This window comes from Helicoverpa armigera, chromosome 14, assembly GCF_030705265.1.
Source record: "Helicoverpa armigera isolate CAAS_96S chromosome 14, ASM3070526v1, whole genome shotgun sequence".
NCBI classification, from domain to species: Eukaryota; Metazoa; Arthropoda; class Insecta; order Lepidoptera; family Noctuidae; genus Helicoverpa; species Helicoverpa armigera.
In genome coordinates, this window is record NC_087133.1 from 6,712,264 (window position 1) to 6,735,765 (window position 23,502).

The 23,502-nt window shown below is 36.2% G+C and overlaps 1 protein-coding gene across 3 annotated transcripts in view; it reads right to left on the reverse strand.

Annotated features, from left to right (window-relative positions):
- The window catches only part of LOC110378837 (lachesin), an 85,604-nt gene extending 63,806 nt beyond the window's left edge, over positions 1-21,798 (reverse strand). The window contains exon 1 of one of the 3 annotated variants that reach the window (XM_049837081.2): positions 21,517-21,798. Coding sequence is in view for 2 of the 3 variants with exons in the window: in XM_049837080.2 (XP_049693037.2) it covers positions 21,517-21,524 (8 nt within the window). In the remaining variant the exon portion in view is untranslated. The remainder of the gene's footprint in view (positions 1-21,516) is intronic. The other 2 variants (XM_049837080.2, XM_049837079.2) reach the window with 2 other exon arrangements.
- Positions 21,799-23,502: the final 1,704 nt, after the last annotated feature.

A 23,502-nucleotide genomic window follows, 5' to 3' on the forward strand; every position in this document is an offset into this window, starting at 1 on the left:
ATGTATATAAGGTACTTACGACACTTTGCTTAAACATTCTAGGTTAAAATTGCCAAGCTCTGCGAATGGTATCAAAATCTTATGAATTTACTCTTCGAGTGTGCTTATGCTCATGATATACGGAGCAATAAAAGATATAGGTAAAAATAGACACATTCATATATACTGAGAAGGAAGAATGCGTTTCAAGTTTCGAATGCAGTACGTATTCGGCATCGTGAGCTGTCGGCCGGCAGTCGGATCGTACAAATATTTATTATTTGCGACGCGATACGAGCTTTGCAAGCTGATACCCGAAATGTGAATTTGTGTTTACATTTCCTTTACTGACTTACTAGTAAAGAATATTCATGGGGAGATGGGTTCTTGATAATAATTATAATCGCTCGTCAACATCTTTATTATACTTTCTGGGCACTCATTACTTGTGCTACCTATACATTTCGATGTAGATTCTTTATATTTGATGTAGATTACTCATAGCCACCAAGTTTAAACACGACAGAGTACCTTACAGGAAATACGTTAACGGATCTCCACATCACATCTAAAAACAACCATACAACATAATAAAACTAAAAACCACACCATTAGCTCCACTAGTACGTAAATCGGTCCTAATCCCGATAAACATGTAAAGAGAAATGTCGCCGGCCGTCCGGGAACGCAACTTGATGCGTCACGCAATATCAGCATGATTGATGACACCCGTCCGACTCCCGGATGACCGCAGCTTTGTACGGGTATCATACAGTCTGTTTACGCCCTGAATTAGTTTGTGAGTGGCCAGTCGCCTGGAAAAAATGGACGCTAAATATCACGTTGATACATCGGGTACTATATTTCACTTTATTTAGTTTTTTTTTTTGTGTGCGTGTGAAGTCATTTGGGTGTTCAGTGGGTGTTTTTTATTGACAGACTAATGTGTTCGACTATTTTTAAGGCATATTCACACAGACTAACTGTGTGAATCTAGAGTAATCTTTAACGTTGGAAAAATGTTTGTAACTTTAGTTCGAATATTGTCTGACACAGAAAAATTCTACATCTAAGTCTAAAAGTAATAAACAGCATCAAAAAATTGGGCATCATCGCTGTCACTCAGTAATGTACCCAAAAGGCTGGCAGTATTGCCACGTTGGATAGCAATACTCAATCGTTGTGTGAAATAGCAGTCTGTCTAAAAGTAGGTATATAAAATAGCTACAGCTATAAATACTCATACATACTTTTAGTAGCTTTCACTATTCCAAGTAGCTAAGTGGCACTTTCTTTTTAAATCGAAGCAGACCATAGCTCTTTCGTCAGCTGAATATTATGCATTTCCACGTCCCCTTAACATTTCAGAACCGAAATGTGAAATCCGGTCAAGTGTCCAGGCACACAGAAATAATGCCCACATACGCGGAATACTTTTACGTGGATTTAATACCAGTTGTTGTTTACTGAATATGATTCTACCTACTAGTTGTTGTTCTGCTTCTATTTTTGAAATAAATACAACTATGTATTTTCAAACTGGAATCTGTTATAAGTTGTTATTTCAGAATGTACATGGAAAGCAAATAATAATTATGTAGAGATTTTGAAGAGTAATTAATAGCGTAATAAACAACAGCGCTCGTCAGGTTTCTTGATGCCATTTAAGAACGGATCGATATTTCTGACGTTTATATTGACGTTTTGACGACCTCGATGGCGCAATGGTCACCATGCCGGACTGCCGAACCTGAGGTCCCGGGTTCGATTCTCGGTTCGGTCGACATTTGTGTGATGAGCATGCTTGTTGGCCGTGGTCTGGGTGTTATAATATGTATTTATAAATATGTATATGTTGAGGTTCTTGATAAAGTAAACTCCTTTGTCGTATATGTAAACTATTTATTACAGTACAGCGTTTGTGTAGCAGAGGGTACTAAGTTATCGAGACAACTGACAAGTGACGACTAAACTTTTTCTCAGCATTTCCCGCCTTAAATAACCTTGTCGATGACAGTTGGTATTCTGTACAAAAAAGATTTAAAGCGGGAAACGAGTAACTACCACAAAAGTGTTGCCAGTTACAAAAATATAAAAGCATATTGTGACGTTATTAATAAATCATTTTACAAGAACTATTTGTAAATTTAAAATAATATTTATAAATTTAGCCTAACAACTCGGCCATCCGACTAACATTAACGAGACCTCTCGTTATGTAAAAATATGCAATGAAAAGTAAGTAATTATAAAATAGTAATATTTGACATAACTAGATATGTCCGATAGCCAAGTTTACATCAAAGATAAGAATAAGGTTTACATAGTCTATATCGACAAGCAAATATTATAAAGTAGCTCGTGGATACATAATCAAATATGTTATGAAATAGTTACTTAGTACATTATTCACGAAATCTGATCAAACATGAATATATAGTTCCAACTTGATGTGAAATGTGATATAAACATTATTAAAGTTTACAATTGTGAATTAATAAAGTACTTCAGCCTCTTGAAAAGAGATACTATCATAATTAATTAATTTTACATTTTATATTAGAAATAAATATAATCATCTATAACACCGTGTTGTATAATCTACTTTTACTTATAATATTATAATTCTCTGGGAATTTAACAATCAAGCATTCACATTATGTTCCTGATCTAAAAGCTTTTGACCAACAGGGGCCATGACACTGCCACCTTTGACATGGTCGCGTGTTAATACCACATAGTACTTATAATTTGCCTTTTAATAATTGAACATGACTTTACATGATCTTCTCGTGAGAACATACAGGAGGTGACCATGACGCTATCGCTCCCTGCATGACCACACGGTGACCAAGATCTTAATAATCTCCAAGGGCGCGAGGCCGGCCATGACTTTGCCCAGGGACTGTCCATGACATTGCCAATCCCTGCCTTAGAGTGTAATAAATGATGCCTTGGTTTGATAGTATTTTAATTATCAATAGGAACCTTTTCATTTAACTTGACAAAAGGCTAGACTTGTGAGACTTACATTATTCGTTACATTGGACTTCGTCATCCTCATCGGTTGAGGACATGTCATCATAAGCACTACCGAAACTTAACCATGGAAACAGCTTGTCTAGTGCTACAATAGCTTCATAAGTTTTCCCTTTCTTTGTTAACGGGTGTCTTCAATGACAAACCTATCGTTTGGGAGGATTTTCTTAATTCTATAGGGCCCGCGACATTTAGCTTCTAGTTTTCTGGATTGGCCATCTTGACTAGGAACATTCCTAAGAACCCTAACTAGGTCACCAACTACAAAATTATTTCCCTTTTTCCTATGTAAATCATAACGTGCCTTATCTTTGTCTTGTTGTACCTCTATCAAGGTCTTTGCAGTTTCACGTAAACTTTCTAAATTACTAACGTCGGCCCCTACATCTTCTATGATCTCGTTTAGGTTTCCTACAGAGGGTGGGTAGCTCTATAGCCAAAGAGAAGTTCTGTAGGAGTTTTCTTTGTCGTGGAGTGTATGGTGGTATTTATTCCTAATTGAATGTCTGGTAAGTATTCGTCCCAGTTTCCCTTAGGTTTTTCGTGGGACATGGAGCCCAATGCGGCAAGGATGGTACGGTTATACCGCTCCACCTGGCCGTTAGCTCGGGTGTAGCTACGGCATTAAATATATGTTTTATACCAAGCGATTTAACAAAGTCCTGAAATTTCTTTCCCGTAAAACTCGTACCCTGGTCAGTTATAAGTCGCGTTGGTGTACCGAAGTAGCTTATGTGTTCTTTAAGCACACGTATACTTGTCGTAGACTTCGTATTACGGACCGGTGTTATGTTAATGTATTTCGTGAAAGAGTCAATAATGACAAGTATATAGCAGTTACCTCTTTTGCTACGATTGAATGGGCCTAGATGATCCGCGTGGATAGTGTGAAACGGTATTTCAGTTTTTGGTATGGGATGAAGGAAGCCAGCTTTGCTTCCCGACGGGACTTTATGATGGGCACATTCAAGACATGCATTAACATATTTTTTTGTGAATTTACGTATTTTTGGGAACCAAAAGGTAGCCTTAATCCGTTCTAGCGTTTTTTCGAAGCCAAAGTGTCCGACTTCATCGTGATTCGCCCTGAGAATTTGCCAACGCACACCCTTTGGCACCACCCACCTAAGCACGCCTGGTTCAATGATACGATACAACTTATCATTTTTGATTTTATAATTCTTAATGATGTCTGCAGCGTTTTGGGATTGCGGATCAGTTAACACGTTTTAATACGTTTAGTCTCATCATCGTTGTCTTGTACCGTTGCGATCCAGTCTTGGGAACCTACGTTTAGCACGTCTAACACACGCGTTTCACAGTCATTGTCGGGAATGGGACATCTACTAAGGGCATCAGCGTGTGCCATTCTTTCACCAGGTCTGTATTCAATGGAACAGTCATATTCTTGGAATTGAATCCACCATCTCGCTATTCGGGGTATTAAGTCCCGTTTCGTTAGGGTTGTACGCAAAGAGTTACAATCAGTCAAAATGGTGAATTTAATCCCAAGCAAATAGACGCGGAATTTATTTAGCGATGCTATTACAGCCAATGTTTCAAGTTCATACGAATGGAGCTTTTGCTCATCCGTGGTTGTCTGACGGCTGTAATAAGCAACTGGATGGAATACACCAGTTTCTCCCTTTTGCATTAGAATGCCGGCTATGCCTATTTTGCTGGCATCAGTATGCAGTTGGGTTTCTGCTCGAGGGTCGTACAAAGCAAGGATTGGCCTTTGGACCAAATTTTGCTTCAAGGTCTCAAAGGAATTCTGTTCAACCTCAGTCCAGCGCCATTTGGCATCCTTCTTCAGAAGTTCGGTCAATGGTCTCGCTATTGTTGCGAATCCCTTGACAAATCTCCTGAAGAAACTAGCCAAACCAATAAAACGGCGCACGTCATGTTGGTTCTGGGGTACGGAAAATTTTGAAACTGCATCAGTTTTTAAGGACCCCGGCCTAATCCCATCCGCACTGACTTCGAATCCCAAATATTCTATCTTATCGAAGCAGAATTTGCATTTCTCAAGTTTTAGAGTAAGTCCACTGCTTTTGAGAAGTAATAGAACCTCCTCAAGTAATTTTAGGCAATCTTCAAAAGAGCGTCCTGGGATCAAAACATCATCCATATATATAAGCACATGTTTGTTTCTAACCTTGGCTAACACTTTATTTATTGCCCTTTGGAATACGGAGGAGCGTTTACCAGTCCGAACGGCATACGGTTGTATTCGTATTGGCCGTCGGGCGTAATAAAGGCAGTTCTTTCTCGGGATTCTTCAGCTATGGGAATTTGGTAATACCCTGATGCTAAATCGAGAGTAATAAACATGGTATTACCAGCCAAGAGATCCAATTGATCTTCTATGCGGGGGAGTGGAAAATGTTCCTTAACGGTCTTTCTGTTTAAAGCCCTATAATCAACACATAGGCGTTTTTCGCCAGATTTCTTTGCACGAGGACTATAGGGCTTGCATACGGCGAAGAAGATTCCCGGATGATGCCACTCTCTAACATTTCTTGAATCATAGATTGTACTAGTTGTCTATCAGAATATGACAGGCGATAGGGCCGGTAGACCACGGGCTCAGAATCTTTAACTTAATTTCCATCTCTACACTAGTTGTATAGCCCAGTTCATGCAAATTAGATGAGAAACATTTGCGATATTTCTCCAACAATTTCACAAGTTCAAATTTCTGCTGTTGTGTTATGTTACCGCATTTTAAAGCTTCGTCAGTTAATTGTATGTCCAAAATATTATAAGTGTTTGGTACGTCTAGAGTGCTCGCTACCCGAGCTCGTGTCACTAATGTATCTATAGGCATATTTATGTCTTTGTCACATATGTTTTGTATTATTAATGTCCCTAATCCTAGACTTAAGTCATATTCACCGGGAAGAAGAAAATATTCATAACCTGGGCGTCCTCTAATTGTCCCGTGTACGTAAATCCTGCCGCAAAAAATTGTATCTGACTTTACCTTTATAGCATTAGTGGTGTGTGGTTTTAGATTATTAGACTGAAAGGTCAGTAATATCAACTTGGAGTCATCGTGAACTTGGCAGCGCTTAACAATTATATCTGTATTAGTTTTGTTATTTGTATCTGTGGACGTTCAGTGTACGTGTGTCCTAGTAATACCGGGTCATTAATCATATCGTCAGTCACAATCAAAATCTCAACATTTTCTTCAATTATGTCCTGTACATCTATATCAACGAACGCACGTCCTACTGGCCGGTAGGGAATATTACCTAATCCCCTCAAAATAGGCAGGGACTCAGTTTTCCATTGAATTCCTAGACTTATCGCGTCAGTCAGTCTAATAAGGGTACATTCGCTTCCAAGATCAATATGAGACAAAAGTGTTTTGCCATTAATTCTAATTGGAATTTTGTACTTAGCATTTATATTATCAGTCGAATGTACTTCCATTACAGACTGGGACTCTACATTGGCTTTATGAGCTTGGTTCGTTTTATTAGGGCAGTTATCTGCTAAATGACCTCTCAAATTGCAATTATTGCATCTAATTGTAGGTTTAGAACAACGGAAAAATGGATGACCAGTCTCGTTACAATTATAACATTTTAAACTTTGTGGCTTAGGCCTTTTATCATTATCCGATTTTTGAGCAGGTTTCTTTTCCTGTCGATCTGTATTTTTATTTTAGGATCGTTACCAATCGGTTGATTAATTTTTACACTTTTAAAGAACTTAAGCAACTGTTCGGGTTCAGAGAATTGCGCCCCTTGAGCACCTAGGCGAACACCCCTATCGTCTATGCCGTATATTATGCAGTCGACTGCATCCTTACCATAGATTTTGCAACGGTTTAGCAGATTAATTTTAGTATAAAAATATTCCTCAAGAGATTCGCCAAACTTAGCTCTCTTATTCAACATTTGAGTAAGTGTCTCCGCATAGTTAGTTTGTGAAGGAAAAGACTCCGTTAACCTTAATTTCCATTCAGACCAGGAATGTAGCAGAGGGGAGACCCTGATACCAGGTTTTAGCAACGCCGCAGAGCTTGGGCATTGCATAATGGACTATTTGTTTATCAGACCATCCATAAATCTGAGCGCATTCTTCAACCTTATGTATCCAGGTCTCCACAGTCTGCTCACGGCACATTGGGTCGAAATCAGGTACAACATTTAAGACAGGGAATTTATCTACGTCAGTGGTATTTTTACTTGCTATAACGTTTAAAAGTTTTTCAACTATATCTAGATTACTTAAATTAGCACTTCTCTTCCTACGAGGCGACCTTTCCTCCGAACTTGACAGCGATGATTGACTTTGTACTCTACGTCTTTTAGATAAGCCTTTATGAGTAGTTCTTGAATTCTCTCCTACCTCGTGCACTGAAGGGCTCCGGAGCTGTCGTTGCTCACAAGATCGCTTACTCGCCCGCTTACTTCTCCTCGACCGTCGTTCACGTGACCTGCTACGACGCACGGCTGGAGTTCTGGACCTCGGCTGCGTCCTAGCATTCCTTTCCTGCTGCGAACTGTTTCTGTCCACATGCCTGGATTTTTGCCTGTGCTTCGGCATTATTCCCAATTGTATTGCCTGAAACTTACGATTGTGTGTATTAGATACTTCATAATTAACTTTACTAACTTACATCTGTAGGCGTATTTTGCATGACTTTTGGTATGTTCATGTGCGAGTATAACCTCCAGGGAGTAGCCCTGGCAAGGTTATGTGCATGTGTATGTGCGTACATGTGAGTATAACCTCCAGGAGTAGCCCTGGCAAGGTTATGTGCATGTGTATGTGCGTACATGTGAGTATAACCTCAGGAGTAGCCCTGGCAATGTGCATGTGTATGTGCGTACATGTGAGTATAACCTCCAGGAGTAGCCCTGGCAACGATGCATGTGTATGAGCGTACATGTGAGTATAACCTCAGGGAGTAGCCCTGGCAAGGTTATGTGCATGTGTATGTGCGTACATGTGAGTATAACCTCAGGGAGTAGCCCTGGCAAGGTTATGTGCATGTGTATGTGCGTACATGTGAGTATAACCTCAGGGAGTAGCCCTGGCAAGGTTACGTGCATGTGTATGAGCGTACATGTGAGTATAACCTCAGGGTAGCCCTGGCAAGGTTATGTGCATGTGTATGTGCGTACATGTGAGTATAACCTCCAGGGAGTAGCCCTGGCAAGGTTACGTGCATGTGTATGAGCGTACATGTGAGTATAACCTCCAGGGAGTAGCCCTGGCAAGGTTATGTGCATGTGTATGTGCGTACATGTGAGTATAACCTCCAGGGAGTAGCCCTGGCAAGGTTATGTGCATGTGTATGTGCGTACATGTGAGTATAACCTCCAGGGAGTAGCCCTGGCAAGGTTATGTGCATGTGTATGTGCGTACATGTAAGTCTTGATAACACTGTCGTGATAAAACGGAACGAACAAACCAATGAAACTCTGTTTACACTTGCATTTCATGAACATAAAATTATTTATAATACAACTACACTAGTTTAAACGATAATCTAGTTAGCTGTACAATGGGCAAAATCCTTCTTCACATTGCCAGTAGGTAGGCAGATTAGAAAAAAAACAAAAGTTTTACTTACGTTTTCACTTCTGTGGACGTGGTAAGTAGAACTTTTAGTTCTACTTTTATCCTGGCTTCTGATATGTTGAGGTTCTTGATAAAGTAAACTCCTTTGTCGTATATGTAAACTATTTATTACAGTACAGCGTTTGTGTAGCAGAGGGTACTAAGTTATCGAGACAACTGACAAGTGACGACTAAACTTTTTCTCAGCATTTCCCGCCTTAAATAACCTTGTCGATGACAGTTGGTATTCTGTACAAAAAAGATTTAAAGCGGGAAACGAGTAACTACCACAAAAGTGTTGCCAGTTACAAAAATATAAAAGCATATTGTGACGTTATTAATAAATCATTTTACAAGAACTATTTGTAAATTTAAAATAATATTTATAAATTTAGCCTAACATATATATGTAGCTATATGTAGTTTATCAGTTGTGTTAGCACCCATAACACAAGTTAATTAATAACTTACCGTGGGACTAACCGACCGTGTGTGAAAAATGTCCCGGCATTATTTATTTATTTATTTATATACTTAACTGACCTTAGAAATAAAATATAAATTAAGCTTAATTGGTCTTTTTCCCCTTCCAATCGATTACACATATTGTCGATGTTTCGTTAACACTGCGTAACAGTGTGCTGTTAAACCACATTAAAACAGCTCAGTGCTAAAATATCAGTTTTCTGATTGCACCTTAAAATTGATGTCTGCTGTATGATGTACCAAAGGACTGTGAAGTTGATTAGAATAAAACTTTGTGCGGACTGTCTCTGCCAGAAATGAACGTGTATTTTCATATGTTCATGTTAAAACAACATATTTGACAATTTCTGGTATACAAACAAAGTAGTTTGCGTCCATAAAATACAAATATCACCAAAATAGCAAATGAAAACTCGATGTGAAATAGAATTTGATATGTAGTATTTTTAAAATAAAATATGGAACGACCAATCATAAAAATGTCAATTATTAAAAGCCATGTAACATTTCATATTTGTTCGAATAGCGTAAGTGGTTTTCTACAAAACTGACATACGCACAGATAAAAGAGCTTCGTTAACAGGATTTCGGTTTTGACGGAATCCCAAAAACCAAAACGGTACGTCCGATCTGTCAGGCATACGCAATATCTGAGTGATAGATGGGCACATGCCCCAACCACACACTCGGGACGAACACTTGCATTTACACATATCTGACGTTTTACGGATACGAAAAATAGGCAGCTCTGTGAATTTTACTTGGAACTTGTTTGAATTATAAAGAACGCTCTGCTGGTATTTTCAATTGTCTGTACTTCTCTTTTGAATGACGTTTCATAGAAAGGATATTCCACATTGAATTCTGTATTGCATTTTTCTTTTAAGATATGTCGGTGCAGTTATTAAAGCCATTCTGACCGCTGCGTGGCGCGTGCCATATTCTGGTATGGAATAAATGTTTGTTGGGTATCGACATATTTGTGAAACAAAGGTGAAAAATAGCTGGTAGTCAAAAACTATGCGGATGAATATTTGAAACTTTTCATCCTTATATCTCGTCTGAATGTAATTGGCGTTTTCTATTCCGTTTTATTTTTATTGGTTAAAACCTTACTTATATAAATATAGCTAGTGATGTTAAAAATAAATCTGTGCAAGTTATTACTAAACACATACCTAGGTCTGCGACATAACACATAAAGAAGAATATTATAAAGTTGGTTCTTAAGTTGTTAAACTTAATTGAGAAGAACGGCTTATTACTCTGGCTCACATGACTGAACCTCTGCTTTACTTCTCGGGAAATAACTTCTGGCGCTCCGTACAATATTGAAGTACACATTACTACACTACCTTGATTACCTGTGCGCCTGGTACTCAAAATGTGTTGCGTCGTCACTTGTTACAAATTAGAATTATACCTCATTTTCACACCTACTTTCATAAACACCTATTATATCAGAATCAATTTTATGCTTAGAACGAGGTGGTACTAAGTATAGCTTGTAATATTATATTACTATGACCTTTAAAACGTGCGAACGATAGACAGTAATTAATAAGCTGTGTCGTTCCTAATAACAGTTTTTAACACATTTTCATAGCGACCTTTTTACGTTCCAACAAATGCCTTTTAATAAAACGAATTTGAGACGGTGAAATGGATACTTAATAGTAGACACATCGTTACGAAAGCTTTCACTTAAAGTTAGTTGGGGTTCTTCAAAAAGTTACGTAGTTTCATAAACAATTCATTGCTTTTAAAAGCCTTGTGCCCTTTGTGGTCGAATACGTAACGATATTAATTCTGTCTGTATTATTTCAATATAATTGAACGTGTTACACGATTACAGCTCGTGTACAAAGAAAATAATTGATTTTTAAATATTCAACCTGATTTTTATAAAAAACGCTCTACGGGTAGGTAGGTACAAATAAATGGTTAGGTAAACAGTAAAATTGATTCGAATTACTGGGTTTGAATAAGTGGACCAATTTTCTTTTTACCTCAATTAACATTTTATATTACGAACGAGGACGCCCTAAATGATGACCATTATTTTTGTTTATCTTTCTTGGTTATAAATCCCACTGTAGGTAGGTGATTTCAGAGTCAATTGTTTACACTAAATAATTGCTACATATTACCCTATACATTGCAATTTCACACAAAGTTTCAGAAGAAATCAACTTTTAATAATGTTCAAATAAGCCTTTATCTAACAAATGTGAAAGCAAAAGTACACGCTAACGTAAAAAAATCCCGAACACAACATTTTCGGTTGTAATCTAGAAAGGGAAAGCTGTCCTCGGTGAATAGCTATGAATAAATGAAAAGGGACAATGGCTCGTAATACAATTGCAGTGAAAAGACGCTCGCGCTGTGTGCTCCACTTCCAAACAAGAGGAGCCGTGGCTCAGGTGCAACATCGCACAATAAGTGTTGCACGGAGCGGCAACAATGAGCGTTGCACGGAACGGCAACAATGCGCGCCGTGATTGCAGCATGCGCGCGATTGCATAGCGGTCGTCGCGATGCCACTTGACTGACAGTTGTTTGGGCGGGAATTCTATTGTACAGCTGTTTAATGTTTAATTACAACCGTGTTTGAGAACGCTAATTTGCTAGAGATCCTTGCCATTAAACAACTTAAAGAGTATTTATTCTAGACTCGACAGAACGTAATTCCTCGTATTTTATAAACTACACTTTGAAATGAAACCAGTTTACAAAGTTTGTAATTTAGAACACAAGACACAGTGCTACTCAGAAAAATGCTATTTATAGTGAAATTAGTCAACGTTTTTGTCACAGAAACATTTTTCCCTTCTCCCTAGCAAATGGCAAAGAGTGCAGTAAGGTTGAAGTTGTTAATTAAGCCACAAAACAGAAAAATCGAGACTGTTACGGTCTAATGAACTCTGAATGCCTAAAACAAAACAAAATCGTTGATTGGCAACCCTGGCATCTGAGTTTTGGAGTCAATTAGGAATGGCAATGAATTTTTGGCATGAAGTACCACCTACTGTAAAACAAAAGTAGAAGTTCTGAAAATAGACTAACTGTTTTATAGAGCAGACTTTTCTATTCTTAGTCATATTATTTTAAAATTTTCTACATACACATAACTTTATTTTAGTCTTGACGTGGTTTTTTCCATCTTCTTATGTACCATATTATTATTTACCCACGCTAAGAAGAATTTTGAAAACACAAAACATGCAAGCGTTCAGATCAAGAACAGAAAAAAGTTACGTTTAGGAACAAGTTTCCATAAAGTCTATAATAAACTGTATCGACCTTGTCCTATTTAAATCTCAGAGATAAACCAATAAATAGTTGAAAGTAAATATGAGACGGTAATATTAATCTCCGCTCCAGAACTGAACTGCTGACTTAAATGCCAAACAATCAATAGTACAGTTGACTTGTTCCCAATCTCCGTTCGAAACTAAGGTGTTGCATAAATAGGGCTAAATTGGAATCCCCCAAAATTCAGCCACATATTAGCTGGACGTATCCTTAGGGCACTGTGGGCGAGAGGAGACTGGGCCGGTTTGGGCGCTTGGGGCGCACGGGGACAAAGTTACAAACTTCAGAGTAAGCACTGTCGGTCTCGACCGCTATGACTCGCCCGAACCAAATTCGCATTGGGATTAAATTGGACAGTATGTCTGGTACATGTAAATTAAATTTGTGCCTTCTATAACGTATGCATACACCAATATCGATTAATTTAGTTCGTCTGCAGTAGCTGGTTGAAAGATATGATAGAACAAAACAGTTCATTATTTTATTTAGGTCTGGTGTTTTGTTTTCTGTTACCTATTTGGTACTTTTAAATTAAACTACACATTTTAAATTTCTTGTTACTCTTTTGTTGCAAACCCAACGCCCAAGATTAATAGAAGAAAATAATAAGCCTGCATCTCAAGTTTTCTTTTTAAAAATGGAATACGCATTCATAACTAGACTTCGGAGTTCCTTAGTAAAATTTCCGCAGCCAAATAGCTATAAGAAGTATAAGAACTTTGTGAAACTGGGACTTAAATCTCCAAGTTTATAATACTTATTTGCTTAATACATACCTACTTGAATATTTTTTTAAAGTTCTCTCTTTTCGAAGTAAAACACGTGGATACAGTTTTAAAACTGTTCGCCAATTCTAGATTGCGCGCTCTGCCAACTCGAACTTTATCTAACAGCTGATTGCGACTCTTTTCTTCAGAAAAGTATCGTTAGAATCTTTCCTTTACTTCGCCTTTATTTTTATTGTGACTGCAGCCAACTAAGTCTATGTTATACATAACTGATCAAGTTTGTTTTTCGCGCGGATGGATAAGTTAAGTCCCGTATCGATGCAGTTATGTTTTGCTTTATTTATGATACCTCCTCCCCGTCTCTTCTTCTTATCAGTGTAGTGTTTTGATGTGCCTATAAATAAATTATTTGTTGTTATATAAACATGAACTGTACAGAATAACTCAAATTACCTATATTCGATTCTATCATAATACACAGTTATGATATTTTTTCTTTTATTATTTTGTACATTGAAGTTATTGGTGCTTAAAACTGAATAAAACTTTATTGAATGTTACTTGAACCGCTGAAGCCGTGTGTAGTTCTTTGTTCCCCATTCCGGTTCACGGACAAAAGCATTCGTGTTCAAATGCAGCTCAAAATTTCAAATACACGAAACGACTGGTGAGGTGACGTTCTATTTACAAAGACGACGGGTTCCGTAATAATTGTACGAGCGTTTAACTTTACTAGCTCGTATTATACTTGGTGTTTATTTTGTTTAAGTTCAAGTACTCGATGTGATTTGCATAGATAGCCCGTGAAGTGTTCCTTGAAAGCCGCTTATATTTAGTAGTAGACAAACAAAGGAAGGCTGCCGAGGTGACGAAGTTACTGGCAGGCGCTTTACATTTATAGCGTAGAACAATTTATAATTACCAGTCATTAGCCCAGGTCTTTTAATAGGAAAGTAGGCCGTTATTACGGACCGCGGTCATTTGTTGTCCGATGTTAGTTACAACGAACATTTGGCATAAATGATAAGAGCTAATTGAGGTGGCCTTTGTCCTATATAGACAGATTGAGGTTGACGAAATCATATTAATGACTTGTATACAATACTGATGGGAGATATAATGAAACTCAAATCACTTAGAATTTAACATTTCATTAAGTCCAAAATTAGTTTTATATAAAAGGTAGATAAGAATATTCCCGTGGGCGCAAATACGGCTATTCAACGAGAAATTCTCGGTTTTATTTTAATGCTAGCTACAGCTCTACTATTAATTTTTAGATACGGTCCAGAACCTGGAATTTTGTTTTGGTAAATAGTAACAGCCTTCTTTTTTGTATAAATATTTGAGCTTTAGATGTTAACAATTTTTACTTCTAAGTTGTGTCCCTAAAAGTCCTAATTAGTCTTTTAGGTAATCTGACAGAGACAATCTTAGTAACCTAACAGAGAAAAGGTTAAGGCTCTTTCTAAAAAAACAAAAAAAAAATGTTTGGAAAGATAGTACAGAGTAATATTATAGTCTCTTTCCAGTACAGTCTAAATAATATACTATTACCTAAGTGGACCACCGCACACAAAACGACAAAACTTTAAATTCCAAAGCGCTCAGCTGTACACTTTAATTCAAAAACCAATTTCAAGAATATTGAACTAAAAACAAGCACTTGAACGACCATACAGTACTATATCTAACGATTACAACGTTTATGAGGGCGCGGTACCAAGATTTTACAATATTTATTTGACATTTGCCTCAGCGTGTGGCGTAGACTACGAAATATGAGATTCTGCGGTGTATATTATTACCTGAAATGTGCGGAATGACATTATTGCTGGCATGTATATATGTGTGTATGTATGTTAGGTTTATATCTATATATCTGTGTCGTCGTAAAGATATGTCACAGTCAAAATATTGCTGCCGGGACATGTCATGTTTGAATTGCAAGCCACTACACCTGGGTTATATGTTTAGTTATCTACATATGTATGTATATATTATGCATATATAACACTATGCTAGTCACATAAATATTTTATTGTTGTCTTGTACATAGCTTTATTTTAAAAATCATTACAGCTCCCGTATCAGAAACTGTAGCGTATAATCGTCCCGCATTGTTTTGTTATTAACTGTGATAGTGAGTGACATCAACGTTGATTATAATTTAAACAACATTCGTTGTGAATAAACAAATCGTTGTAATATTGTGTTTTGACTAAATATTTATTATTATCAGCTTGTAAGATTTAACAGGTTTCTTAGGTTCCTACATACGTCCGAAATAAGATCCTCTTTTTTCAGTAGCTTTTTGAAAATAGAATCTGTCAAATGACACGCTCGTTCTTAATTCAAAGTTACCTTTTGCAATTCAGCTCCAGTCAAATCAACAACAGATTGTACCTCATTGAATGCTACCTGCATGCTACTACCGTAATGAGCGGCTAATTGTGCGATCTCTGTAACCTAACGTTAACACGTAATCTACGCGTGTAAACAGTTCTGCCGACATTAGCCAGCCCATTGACTGGGGACGTTGTTGCTACAATTGAATTTGAGAGCAACACTTCTGTTCTTATGTTTTGTTCTGTTATGTGAAAGAGTTTAATTTCTAGTTTTTAGTTTTAGTTTTTACACAGAGGTAAGTCATTAACTATACTCACATATTTCTCTTCTTTATGGCGTATTTATGTTGAGGTACTTTTTCAATTTACAGTCATAACTCTCGGTAAATTATATCAGTACCACGGTCGGCACCTCTATCCTCATATGTAGGTAATAAATATATGGGTGTGATAGATTTTATACAGACAATTGTAAATATTGATGAACAGTCAGTACCTATGTCGAAGCGCAACAAAGGAAGACTTTTGTAATAAAAAGAGGCAATCGATACCACAACGTTTGAAGAGCGGTCAATACTTCCACGTACTTTCATATTGACGTTGCAAATACTACCTATGCATACTGTAGGTACAGTGAACATGTCAGATCAGTATAACTCACACAATGCTGTTTCGAACTGAAAGCTTGTAAATCCTGTAATTTTGCACTTGACGTAAAATGTTGGTACTGCCATGTAAACTAAAAATATGATCGCATTGAACCACTGCAGAGCGTCATATTTTCATCGGCGAATGAAAAGCGACTGCAATGTAATAACAGCTACAAAGGTAAAGGCAGCGTGTTTTTTTGGTTCTCGGTACAAGCCAATTTAAATATGTGCGAATGTGTGTTTGATGATAGTGATTTTATAACTGCTCATGCTCATGTCTATGATAAGTTTAAATAACGTAATTTCATTGCTGTGATATTTTTGTTCATGAAAGTCGTCAAAAACTCTTCTACAAAAACAAATTCTTTACTCAAACAAAAAATAATAAAACTCGCTGCAAATTTCTTCATAAAACAAAAATACTTAATCTAAACGCAAAACAAAAATAAGCGGGCACTTGTCTCCGTGAAACAAATGACTGTTTCCTACAAGTTGTAGGAGTGAAACCATTTGCGATTGGAAGATAAAAAGTGTTCGTCGTGACCAACGAAATATACCCACTATCAATTGTGAACTTTATCTAATGCTACTCATTAGAAGCTTCCGATGGCTGATGAGAATTACGGGTGGAACGATTGTTCTTAAAGTTCCGATTATAATTTAGATTATAATTTAGTTTTTATGCGTGCCATAGTTAAGTGATCGTTGACTGGAGACTTAAAAGTACAAAATTTCACTAAGTTAGCGTGATAATGAAGGACTTTTCACTATCAGAATAGACACTGAACTGGTAGGCCTGTAAAATGGCTGGATAAAGTCAGTGTTGCCTTTTGTCAGCTTTGTTGTCATCGGTCAGGAGCACAACTTCAGGACATAAGTGCCTCTGTGTGACTCTCGAGTCGAATAAAGTGTTATTGGCTGTTTTCAGTCCCAGTTGAAGTTTGGATTGATAGCAATCGGTCCTTTGCAGCCAATTCCCGTAAAAGAAACTTAAATATTGGAATCGAAACTGAAACTTCAATTTTAACATTTTTTATTTGCTCAAAAAGTAGAAACAGATTCTAAAGGATCTTTCTTTGAAAAAGAGCTACGCTGCCGAGTTTTATTATTGTGGAAATGAGAAGAAAAGAAAAAGACAATATATAATTTTGAACAAACCTTATAACTGTGGGGACACAATTTTGTGTTATTCCTACCAAAATAATAATAACAGTACCACTGTAGTCCGTTTTATAATGAGCTTAGTATCTAATCTTTATTTGTACTGCGGACGCAATCATACCTACGTGCTACGACGTAGCGGTTGCTACGTGACATTGTACGGATATCGTAGCTTTTTATTTCAATTACTGTGTAACTTTGGATTACCTATATTAATATAATAACTATCTGTTTGTCTCGAATAATATTTTCACAGAACAGAGTACGCAATTTAGTATACGAATATGGAATGTAATATACTTAATTAATTGAATATATTAATAATGTATGCAAATCTAACCGTATGGTGTCAGGCTTACGTCACCCCATCTCTTACATTGTGATATATGGATTTAATCAGTAGGTGTGTCGGTTTTCCTAGGCGCTAAAATCACTTAGAATGGAATAACAGCTTGTAACATCTTGTGAGTTCTAATGTACTACATAGGTATTTTAGATCAAGATAATTATAACATCAGAAGCCTCGTGAAATATTAGTAAGAAATAACAATATATATCTTTGAATGCAATCATAATGTCAGTAATCTCTGATACAGTGTTTTTTATTAGTTCCATTAGCTAAACAACAGAAACATAATCTCTACATATGAATATTATCAGTGATTATGTAATTTCATAGTCATCCACTGATATATATAGAACACCCCCGTGAGTTCCTACAAATACCGGTTGGACCTCTTAGCGCCTATCCGCGAGCTGGTCAAAACCATTTTGTTGCATAGTATTTCGAGCAAACTAAATATTAAGGAAAATACACCAAATTCAAACATTCTACCGTCGCAAATAACACATCTGTTTCTCACATCCTTAGACAGTAATAAAATACACAATAATGTTTCAAGGTAAGCCAGATGTTAATACAGTTTCTGAGATTACCATTAATTACTTCGAAATTAGTTAGAAAACTATTTCATATTAATAATTCTGTACGACAGTAAACTTTGAGCGTTTCCGTGTGTGGGTGACGGTGGGTAGTTATTTTAATCCCCTAATGATAATATCACACACCTCGTGTGTATGTAATATGTTTGAATTAGATAAACTTATATTGAAGATGTTATTATTTTGGAATTACTCCGGCATAAAATGTAGATTATATTGTTGTGAATAACGTTAAAATTAATTATTAAACATGTTTTGGACGATATAAAAAATATGTTTGTTTGATACAGTTTGACAGTCTGTCAGTCAAATATTTCTCAAACTAATCGAGTTTATTTTATTTCTTCGTAATCAAACCCATTTTATAACGAGATAAATCCAGACTCTTTATCTTAACATACACCTATACTCCTGTTCTATTCCTAAGCTGTTTCCCCACGGTTTCATGGACATCCCCGGGGAACCTCTTCCTATACCCGGACTAAATATAGCCCATGTTACTCGGAGGTTTTCTAGCTTCCCAACAATGAAATAATTTTTCCAATCGCTAAAGTACTGTTGGAGCCTCTAGTGTACAAACAAATTAAACAAAAAAAATCCTCTTTATTATATTAGTATAGATTAATTTTACTGCAAAATGGAGAAAAATCTTTAAACAACAAAACATAACCCTCAGACATGACAACGTCAAGACGTCTTGATCCTGACACATCAATGTGTCCCATGGCTTTGGAGGGTTGACGCTGGCTTATGTTTATTAGACCCCGGATAAATGGAGGCAACTCAGTACAAAATCGTGTCATATGTTTAAAATTATAAATTACTTTAAAAATGGGGAAGAAATTTTTTTTCACTTTGGTTTAAAGTCATCATTTGCCTAGCCTTGTCTCAACTATGTTGGGGTCTGTTTCCAGTCTGACCAGATGCAGCTTAGTACCAATGTCTTACAAACAGCGACTGCCTATCTGACCTCCTCAACACAGTTGCACTGGCAACCCAATACCCCTAGGTAAGACTGGTAGCTTTTAAGTATTAAATATTTGAATGTTGAATGACGATAACGTGTTAATGAGGGATGTATTTTATTTAAGCTTTGATATAGCTGTCAGATATGAATCATATGTCAAACTAATCTCCAAGTTTGGTGGGGAGCCGACTGTCATTTGTTTTTTTTTGTTGTACCATAGCGATGTAAATATTTAAGACTTGTGTTAGATGTTACGTCAATTTTTTTGTGAAGTTGCCTTTACATGACCTATCTGATACATTATAATATTTATGTATCTATGTGTTTACGAGTAGCACCAATTTACCTAACACAACAAAACTCCAACACGAAACGTTGAATACATAGGATTCGACTACTAATGTTCGAAGCTTCATCTATCGGACGAAGTAGATATGTAAATCCTCATATCTATTGACGTGTAACCCCTCGGGTGAGTCTGCCTCATTTGACTTCGCTGCAAGTTACTGCTGCCAATAACTAACTGGAAATCACGATTCATTTCTGTACTTACTTATAGACAAGTTTACGTAACAAGGAACGTTTTGATTTATTATTGTGTGTTATCTATGGTATTAGGGTAAGATAAACCTGTATTGGTAGTTTAGTGTTATAACCAGTGTGTTAAAAAAGGAAATTATAAAATTAGGTAAGTACACTGATAGTAGTAGGTATTATTCTCAGTATGTCTTACTACATTACTTGAGCATGTACATTTATCGCTTATTTTGGAATTTGTATAACATACACAGACAGGAAACAATTGAAACTCGATGAATTTTGGAAAATTGGCCAAATTGTTTTTTTATGTTCTAAAAATCAATGAAGAATACAAAAATATGTATGGAAACACTGTAACGGTATTTGATAATGGAATCACATTTTATTCTGTTTTAACAATCAGTTGTTCCAAGTAATATAAAAATATCGGTTTGAATGATAACCTAAAACATAAATGGTACCTATCGTGCAATGTCAATGTACCACTGCTAAAACAAACTAATCAGCGCTGAACAAGTAAACATTTATTATGAATGACTCCGTGGCTTTAGAGTTTCGAGGTTCATCTGTTATACAATGTAGATGTTTAAATCCTAACATGTCGTATGTCCCGGCTCCCGAGGGCAAAGTCCGCCTCATTTAGCAAGACCACAGATAATTAATGCACATCAACCCATCAGGGTGCAACCGTCTGGCGTGTTTGTGTTCGTTTTTTGAAACTTTATGCTGGCTGGAGGTAATGCTGTTTTTTTTTTAATTCAGAGAGGCGTTTGAATATTGGAATAGGTCTTCTTTAATAAAAATATGGCCATCATTATTTATTACCCAATTTATAATTTATTATAGATCAATAGACAGTGTAATATTTTTGATAATTATTGACACGAAAAAATATTGAAAGAATTATCAACAAAAACTTTGGGATCAATCATGGGAATTTATTTTAAACGTTACGCTAATTTTAAATAGAAAACTTTTATCTCGTCTGATAAAAACTTTAAGAACTTATTTTAGAAAAATGTCATTAGTAACCTCAAACTACTAGTATCAAAATTTGTTTTCAAAAGACTCAATATTTAGGTACTTGCATAGAAAATTATAAACATGACACCAAAGTTTACTCGGGAATTAAGAATGAAGACAATAAGAAATAATTTCATAATAGATGTCCCAAAGGGTGTTGGCGTGACGCTTCCAGTTCATTCTAAAAGTTAACTTAATTATGTTTATTGGCAAAGTTACGCGGAAGCCGTAAAACAAATTACGCCATTTTGTTTAGAAAATAAAATTCTTTGAAACTCTTTTCTTCTCCAAGCCATTTTCAAAGTTTACAGAGAATCAATGTTAATCAGAAATATTACTTTGAACTTTTATAAAGTGAACTTGTTTTGTTTTTATTTTTATTAATAGCTCAAAGCTTTTTACCAAATCATTGTGAATAAATAGTGTAAAATTTTGTAGTATGAATTCGGTTATTTGATAAAGTTACGGTTTTCAGAAACTACAATTAAAATCGGTCCAATCAAATAAATCACGTTGTATTTCAATTTGTTCCGTACCATTGAACACTCAAATTAATTTCCACTTTCAATCATCTTTTAATTCTGAAATAACAAATTAAATTGGAGTATCGTGTCTATTTGAGCCTAATCGGAATAAAACTTTAGCTATAACAAAATTCTAGTATAATGTGTCTCTAAAATTAGCGCTATATCAAATTAAAAATAGAAGCTTGATAAAACACCAAAATCCTCATAAATAATATTTAAAATACTTACTTTCTCATACGAACGAAGATATTTATCAATATGGCACGACACAATCATGAGTTCAAAGTTTTATTTATAAAACTACACGAGTTCATTTCGACGGCACAATATCTCAACTTATCAAAGTGTTCTATAACAACGAGTCATTATAAAGTTAATTTATAGTACAGTCCACGTGGGCGATAAAGCGCGGGAAATCGAAGTGTTTAGCGCCAAAACCGTCCTCCCCCGAGACCACCATCCCTTACCGTGCTCCACAACATACTGACAACTGTCACCGGCCACCCGGTCGACGTTTTGCTCGCTTTTACTACGGGCGCTTTTCCTCTGTTGCCCTATCTTGCTTTAACGAAAATTTATATACACACAGAAATGTACGTACACACATGCACGACAACTTAGTTTAAGTCGTCGAGATTCCATATAAAGTAAGAGTGTGTGCACTCATAGTGAATATGTGAGTGTAGCTCGTTCAAGACGCATCTTCACGGTAACGTGCCAATGCGTTGGTGCACACAATTACAGGTGCACTGTACGAATTTGTAGCATAATCAGATGGTGTAAGGTTGTATTTTCTACGTTTTAAAGAACTTGAGTTCATTCAGAGACAGCGCTAAAGCAGAATTGCGCATGTCCGTTATCAATCTTATGATCGTGAAACTACGAAAACTATTGCTATCCTTATTTTTCTTTAAGTTTCAGTTTGAACGTGTTCAGATTTTGTTAGAAATTATGCATTTCTTTGTAGTATTTTACAATATTAATGAAATTGGCTGGTAACTAAGTAATATTTTTACTTAGTATTAACATATTTTTGTTTATTTTTCTTTTGGGTAAGGATATTTTACGAGCAATAAACTCGGGCGCCTTAATAAGAACAGAGCAACTTATAAATAAAGTATGAATTAAATTCCAAGATCAGGTGTGTTTATTTCATAGCATTTTACACTGTAAATATTTCAAATACACAGTCTGTTTTATAGCTCTTTTGCAATGAATACTTGAGTAGGATATTGCCGATTATGTTTCTACATGTCATGAATGTACAAAAAAAAATTTGCATTGAAAATATTTCACAAGAATTTTGTTATCTGTCTCTTTATATGGTGAGTGTTTTGTGAACTTTCTAGAAATACAACTTTAATACCAAATCTGAGGCAAACTGAAACGTCTCAGCAACTTGCAATCTCAAACTATTCACAAAGGAAACAAAGGACTAGGGAAAAATAATTTCCTTACAACTGGGGATGATATTAACTGGGAGATAAGAGCGTAAGAGTATGAGTGAAGTACTCTTTCCGAGAGGGCGGCGTTTATACAAAGCTATGAATAACAATTTACTAAAGAGCCACGAACGCAAACACTTGAGCGTAGAAGTTTGTTTCGAAGTGCCCAAACTCGCGAACAATACCGACACGACGAGCTACGAATGACGAATTAAACCGAATGTAATGAAACTTACCACTTGGACCGTGGCCGGGGCTTTTTATGATCTTCGCTTTGTTTGAACGTGTAGTGTTTACACTTGATTACCTTTTCGGAGAAAGGAAAAAAACAAAGTCGTCAGGTTTCGGTAAAAAAGTTAGGTTTTTTAAGATTTAAGTGAATTCCTTTCCTGAAAATATAAGTCTATCTGTAACTTTCTCAGGGTTTTGGAGATTTTCAAGAAAATCGAAAAACAACTTTTTTTATTTTTCAAACAGATTCAAAACATCGGTAACTACATAAAAACCGAAGAGCATAAATTCGAAGCATTCAATAGAAGCAATGCAAATGTGAGATATCGTGCACCTATCGTACTACAGCCGGCGGGCGTTCCCGATTCCTTTGTTCAGATGGGTGTAACTTTATAGACTGATATGCCCAACTGAGTCCTCAGATTTTAATCTGGGATACTTCATCGACGGTCTTCAATATTGTATTCGGAATTTATCTAGAAGTGCAATAGACGTAAACGTAACGCTGAAGAAAAAAATAGTATTTGTTTAAAAATTT